The sequence below is a fragment of the Podarcis raffonei genome, chromosome 6 (assembly GCF_027172205.1).
Source record: "Podarcis raffonei isolate rPodRaf1 chromosome 6, rPodRaf1.pri, whole genome shotgun sequence".
In the NCBI taxonomy this organism is placed as follows: Eukaryota; Metazoa; Chordata; class Lepidosauria; order Squamata; family Lacertidae; genus Podarcis; species Podarcis raffonei.
Genome location: NC_070607.1, coordinates 43,809,653 through 43,816,472, shown reverse-complemented (window position 1 = coordinate 43,816,472; position 6,820 = coordinate 43,809,653). Strand labels below are relative to the sequence as shown.

General features: G+C 42.4%; 1 protein-coding gene and 1 long non-coding RNA gene across 2 annotated transcripts; both read right to left on the bottom strand.

Moving 5' to 3' along the window:
* Window positions 1–681: 681 nt before the first annotated feature.
* LOC128415102 (uncharacterized) lies at window positions 682–1,495 on the bottom strand. Its single transcript, XR_008330858.1, has 2 exons — window positions 1,219–1,495; window positions 682–1,168 (listed from the first exon to the last, which is right to left on the bottom strand). It is a non-coding gene; the product is annotated as an uncharacterized LOC128415102 (long non-coding RNA).
* Window positions 1,496–2,049: 554 nt separating this feature from the next.
* On the bottom strand, window positions 2,050–5,076 carry LOC128415760 (cytochrome c oxidase assembly factor 7A). The gene is made up of 2 exons (XM_053392426.1): window positions 4,807–5,076; window positions 2,050–2,817 (listed from the first exon to the last, which is right to left on the bottom strand). The coding sequence occupies exons 1-2, from the start codon at window positions 4,910–4,912 to the stop codon at window positions 2,366–2,368; spliced, it is 558 nt and encodes a 185-aa protein (XP_053248401.1). The 5' UTR covers window positions 4,913–5,076; the 3' UTR covers window positions 2,050–2,365.
* Between the last annotated feature and the right edge of the window lie 1,744 nt (window positions 5,077–6,820).

The following is a 6,820-nucleotide window of genomic DNA, read 5'->3' as shown; positions in this document are numbered from 1 at the left end:
TGTTTTCCTCTGCTGACCACGTTCTCCATTTGGAAGGAACGCACCTATTAGTTCCAAGTCATCTGCATCAAATAATTAGAACTGATGGTTTATGTCACTCCTTTTGTTCTGAACCAAACAGGCAATACTGAAGTCTTGGTAAACAACAAAGATGTTTCCAAAGCAACATCTGGGTATATACATTGCTTCAAGAAACAGATACAGGTTCTAATCAGGTTGAACAATTATATTCAAATAAAGTAGACACATCTGCAACTCTTAAATCGCATCAGGAATGGCATAGATTAAAAAACTGAAGTGCTGAGGAATTTGTGTATTTTCTTATTGACTTTGAAAACTTCTCACCGCTCTTTTGATTTGCTTATGAAGAATTTGATACCATTGTTATAAAGATGCATAGGATTCAAGTTGTAGTGTTAATAGCTGAGCTCCTTCCTGATTGTGCTGATAAAATATTCATTTTTAAGATACAGGACACTGAATATTTATATAAGAAATTCAACATTTAACAAGCACAAGGCAGCAATGAAAGGAAGGTACTCAGTAGAAGTCAAACCTGTGGGATGATGTGGAAATAAGGCACACTAATAGAACTAAGGAATGTTTGAGTAATTATACTATCCACACTCATGATAGAAGACTTCAGGCTATAAGGAAGGCATGTTGGAAATAATGCTGAGAAACCTGGGAGATGTTTTACTTTTTGCTTCTATCAGTTACAACTGTTATTTGGACCCAAACCTAATTATTACAAATTACACTCACAGTTATTTCAGAATTCAAATCACCACCCTGAAGGGAATAAAAATGTTTCCTATACACAAGCATATGAGACTAAAAAGGTAAATGTAATGTGAATTTTAAAACTAGAGTGCCTCCTAGTGACAGAAAAAGGTAGCAGATTATTCTGAAGACGTTAATTAAAGTAATAAACCGTGCACTGATTGATGTCACAAACTGATCCTACACAATCAGTCATGGATTCAGCTATTAAAGAACCCTTCAGAAATAGGAAAGAATACAAATTAACCGCTCAAACTCCATAGAAAACAGTTTACAAGCCAAGAGAGCTGAATGGTGTTCAGTAACAATTTTGATTCTCATGTTTTCTGAAGTGATGTAGAAGTTTGAGGACTAGTGAACAGTTTTGTCTTCTTCATGAACATTCCTAATTGCCCACAGGGTAAAATAACTGCATTGTGAAACATATTGCCCTACCTCACGCCATCACCGTTAGGGCTGGTAGTAATTCTCATGACCTCACGTAGGCAAGGTGTCAGATGCATTTGTGAGCACACAAATCACAAGCTTATTCCTGGAACTGCATGCTTGTGTGTTGCTCAATATTATGTGAACTGGGCCTGAATTTAAAATGAATTATGATCATGTGTCCCTTCTTTTGGCAACTTCTATAAGTCCCCCCCCCCGATAATTTATATAAGTAGTCACCAATTTGCAATAATAAATGGGAGACTGCTTATATAAATTAATTTGAAAAAAAAAGAAAAAATCAGCAACCCCCAGCTGAATATAATTTAATCTGCTACACTTAGATCACAAAATAAAGATTAGTGCATGGTAAGTTTCACATACTTATCTCCATGTAAGCAAGAAATAAGATATTCAATTATATATATTATCACTCAATACAGTTATTCAAACCATATTCCCCTCAAAGCTTGTGCCACTGAAATTAATGGAATGTGCTTCCTAATTAATGCATTTGGTATTGATGGCTTTAATAGCATATTAGCACATCCCTTTACCTATCTGCAAAGTGTTACATGAGTGGAGTTGGCCAGTTGCTTCTTTTTCTAAAGATACAATTTCTGCTTTCTGAAAATGAATAAAGGGGCTTACTGCAGAAAAGAGTTTATTTAGAAACAACAGATCCCACTGGACTGCTAACTCAGTGTATGTAATCCTGATGTATTTGATAATTACATTCTAGAAACAATGGTTTAGTTTACAGCAGTTTTCACGTTATAGTTTAAATACAGCATTTTCTCCTCTAAAGATTGAGCTCCCCCCAAAAAATCACCCATGTCCTAAAAATATTGGTTTTTATTGTGTTTACAAAACAATAATTTGTACAGGCAAAAAGAGACACTCATTCACACAAATGTTTTTTTGAATCAAACTCTATACCTTTCCCCCCATTTCCTCCCGCTGGGTGCCTCCCGAAATTGCCTCACGGCAGGTGTTTGGAGAACCCCCAGAACAGCAGGCAGGGGGAGGAGAGGGGGAATCATTCTGTCTGGCAAGCAGCAATGTTGCAATACTGCAATGCTGAATTCCACCCAATGTCTGTGCACTATTGTACAAAGTATGTTTCTTGAGAAAACGCTAATGCACTTGACTGGGCTTACTCTCCAAATGTTAAGGATCTTGTAGCTGCCTGCTGTTCTTTGTGCAGGTCTTTTGCTCTATTCTTTAGGGTTTCTGCCTTGGCATCATCCTTCGCAACTCCGTCCCCTAGCTTGTACATTCGGCTAGCGTTGGCACATGCCCATATGTGTCCCAAGTCGCACGCTTTCAGAGAGTATTCCAAAGCCTGGTTCATATCCTTTGGTATCCCAGAGGCTCCTTGGAGATATATTGCACTAAGATTGAAACAGCTGGGGGCAAAACCGCCATCACAAGCTTTACTGTAATAATCCCTGGCTAGGAGTGCGTTGGGCTTCTCATCATCATTGCCCCGTCCATCATGTGCCAGCAGTCCAGTATTGTGACAAGCATCTATGGATTTCTTCCCACCTTTCTCACAAGACTTCAAAAAACAGTTGTAGGCAGTTTTCAAATCTGCAGGGAGCCCACCTGCAGGGAGAAAATGATTTGTTCTATGCATAGTTCTTTTCACAGAATTATAGAATTGAAAGGGACCACAAGGATCATGTAGTCGTCTAACCCCCTGCAGTGCAGGAGTCCTTTACAACATCCCTGAAAGTAAGTCCAGTGCTACTCCCATACTGCAGCTAAGAGAACTGAGGCAAAAAAACCATCCACTACACTGCGCTACATAAGCTTTCAATAACCTTACTTGGATTGCTTTTCCTTTTACGTAGAGATACAATGGGTTGTAGAGAGGGATGTTCTTTCTTACCTTTTCCAGTAACATAGTAGGCTCCAAGTTTGTAGCAGCTCTCACTGTGCAGGTTTTTTTCACAATTATCCTTTAGTACTTTAGCAGCTCCCTCAAAGTTTTTCTTTACTCCCTCTAGGTACTCAGCAAGACGGTGACAACCTGTGGTTTCACAATGAAGGAAACTTAAGGTATGATCATGCCATCCCCATTTTTGTGCTTCACTTGCAATCTTTGGTTTCTTCCTTGTTTGATTTTGTTTTTATCAGTTAGGACAGGGTGTTGATTGCCTCCAACATCTGCTACCTGGTAATGTAGTGAAAGGCATAAAATGGGCTGACTTCCGAGTCTGAAATCGGATTGACCAATAGGTCCTAATGCTATATTTCCATATAAAATAAAAAAGTAAAAAGGGATTGATCCCTACTGACTCAGTTTGGATGATCTAATCTTAAAGCCAAAATGTGAATGAAAACATTATTCACACATACACCATCACTTTGAGGTGCAAAAAATCAAACCAGGAAGTCTCTAATTAGCCATGTTTCCTGTCTCTTCTGAATTCTGGAAACATGGGTTACTAGCTTCAGAAAATATGGGGAGAGTTAACTATGCTTTAAAGTTAGCTTAAGTTCCTTGCTTGTTCCAATGCTGGTAACCATAATTTCCTGGTTTGGTGGAAACAGGCAACTATGTGAAGTTTGACTGCTGGCGCAGCAAAGGGAGGAGCGAAGGGGCTGCGTGCACAGGTAACAAAATTAGAATACAGTACGCTGTGGGTTAAACCACAGAGCCTAGGACTTGCCGATCAGAAGGTCAGCGGTTCGAATCCCCATGATGGGGTGAGCTCCAGTTGCTCAGTCCCTGCTCCTGCCAACCTAGCAGTTCGAAAGCACGTCAAAGTGCAAGTAGATAAATAGCTTACCTTCCCAGCAGGAAGGTAAACAGCGTTTCTGTGTGCTGCTCTGGTTCGCCAGAAGCGGCTTAGTCATGCTGGCCACATGACCTGGAAGCTGTACGCCGGCTCCCTTGGCCAATAAAGTGAAATGAGAGTCGCAACCCCAGTCGGCCACGATTGGACCTAATGGTCAGGGGTCCCTTTACCTTTTTACTGATTTGCCCAGTAGTCCTTTCCTTTGTGTTATAAGCTCCAGAGAACTTTTACCTAAATCTATTTGAAAGGCCTGTTGATCTTTGCTCAACTTCTTTTAGAGCAAAGATGGGGAACCAGATGTTGATGGCTGGAACAGATGGGCGTTGTAGTCATATAGAGGGTAATGGTTTTCTCACCACTGCTTCAGATTAAAGCTGCTTAAATTTGCAGCCACTGTTTGTTTTGAAAGCTGCTCATAATTTCAGTACTGCAGATACTATGGTAAAGCTTCCACTCAAAAACCTGAGGATGAAATACCCATATTTTTTTTTAGTCTGCTGCAAGGTTACAGATAAATCAAGGTGGCAGAATAAATGTGGGACCTGCTTTCATTATCTTTATGTAACCTATGCTTATGTCACACACCCAAGAAAACAAACACATATTCAAAAGTAAACACCCTGAATTAATTGTGCAGACCTACGCACGTCTACTCAGAAATAAATCTCGCTGAGTTCAATGGGGCTTACTCCCAGGTAACTGGACAAAGAGGACTGCAGCCTGCATGTCCAGCGCTGGGGAAAACGTCGTAGACCAAACAATGTTGGCCACGGAGCTACCTCCACCTTACCGTCTGGATCTTTCTCCTTATAGCACTGGAAGCTGAACTCCACACCCAGATTGTCTAAGTACTCCTTCACCTCCTCTTCATCCTCGAAGTTGATCAGCCCAGCCATTTCTCTGCAAAGAAGGGAAGGGGAGGAAGGAAAACGCTCGGCATATACTTGCGCTTCTCCCTGCAAGGTGAAAGCGTCCCAGGAAATCTTGCCCCCCTGCACCAGGCGGAAGAAAATCAGCGACGTACACGGCACAGGCAACTTCCGCTCTGCCCTATGGAGGAAGCGAAGGGGTTGAAGAGGCGGGTGGGCGCAAGCTATAAGCATAGGCATTCACACGGAAATAGCTGAAACTGCTCGTCCCAGTGACAAGTTGTAGAGGAGCAGCAGCTGTGTTAAGAGTGCAATCTTACACATATTTACCGGGGATTAAATTTCATTGTGCTCAGCGCGCTTACTCCCAGGAGAGTAATGCCACATGCATGTTTACATATTAGTGTAAGCACTGAAACATGTCAACATGTATAGGATCGCGCTGTAAAACAGAAATCCCGCCCCCCCCCAACCCCTTGTAGCAAGATGGGTTGTTTTCACGGACTCCAAACCTACCTGAAAAGCACGAGTAGAATAGCAACAGTCTCTAATTTTTTTGTGCAAGGCTCAAATCAAGATGAACACAGTGACAATTCAAAACAGCGGATGCTAGTATAATAATAACAAAACACCTTTGGTATGCTGCTTTAAAATATGCGTTGGAAGAGAAATCCCTGGTTTTGCTTGAGCCCTTAATGTCATGATGAATACATCAAACTTGCTGTAAGGCTCCCAAAAAGGAAACAAAGATGTTCAAAACTTCTTGCATATTTGGATTGGCGGGGCGGGGGACCTTGAATATGCTCATGCAAATGTATAAGGAAATTCAGATTGAATGCTAATTTTGATAGCAGCTGCTTTTAGGACCATAACAGAGGCAGTTTCGCACATGGCTGGAGAACTCAGAAGCTTGCTCACAAATTTGTGACATTTTGGTTAATTGAAATAATTATGATAATACGGCTTTTGAATTCCCACCAACACCTTATATGAATGACGAATCTCAAAATATGTGAGTAGAAGAGGGAGCTGGTTTTTCTCCAATCTAGTGCATTTATTGCCTGGAGGTTGTTTTACTGTACTTCAGTGGCAAAGAATAGGTTTTTTTATGGTTTTATTCTCATTCCTGCTATTGATTTTCTTTAAACTCTTTACTAACTGCGATTGCATCCAAACTCTGGTTTTATACTTACTGTTTTGCTGCGTGTGGTGTGGTGTTTTAAACTCCCCGTGTAAGCCTCTTACAAAGTGGCCTAGAAATTTTACAACATATATATTTAATGTGTCAGAGATTATATCTGCCTCGAAGCTTCAGTATCTAAGTCAGGATCCCTGTCTCGCGGTTACTCTGTAGTAAGGGAAACTGTACAGGCCTAGGGGCTCTCTTTTCTTTATTTTGAATGATTTGACTGAATGGCATCACTTTTATCAGTTATCTGTTATGGCCCCGGAAACCCGGGGGGACTGTTCATCACTCAGGCGGGCTGCCAGCTTATACCTACTTATCGGGAAGAGCAAGGGGCACTGAATTCAGTGGGAACTCCTGTCTGATAGCGTTGCACGACCAATGCCATCTTTGCTCGGGCATGTTGGAAGGCTTCCCCGGGTGCCGGAGCGCGTCTCCTTTAAAGGAGGCGGGAGCTGTGTGGGTGTTTGCTGGTGTTTCTTCTTTCGTTTTTTTCCGCCGGCTCCGCCGAGGCAAATTCACTTCCAGGTCGAGGGTGGCAGCTGGGCTGGGGGGCCCCGGCTCGCTCCTGTCGCTGGTCGGGGCCCGCCCCTGAAGAGCAGCAACAGCAACAGCTGCAGGAGACTGAGGACGGAGGGTCCCCGGCGCAGAAATGGTGAGGGGGCCGGGAGAGCGTGGCTCGGGGATGGGAAGCGGAGAGCGCCGAGTATGTACGGAGAGGGAGGAGCGGGTGGGAGAAGCAGCCGCTT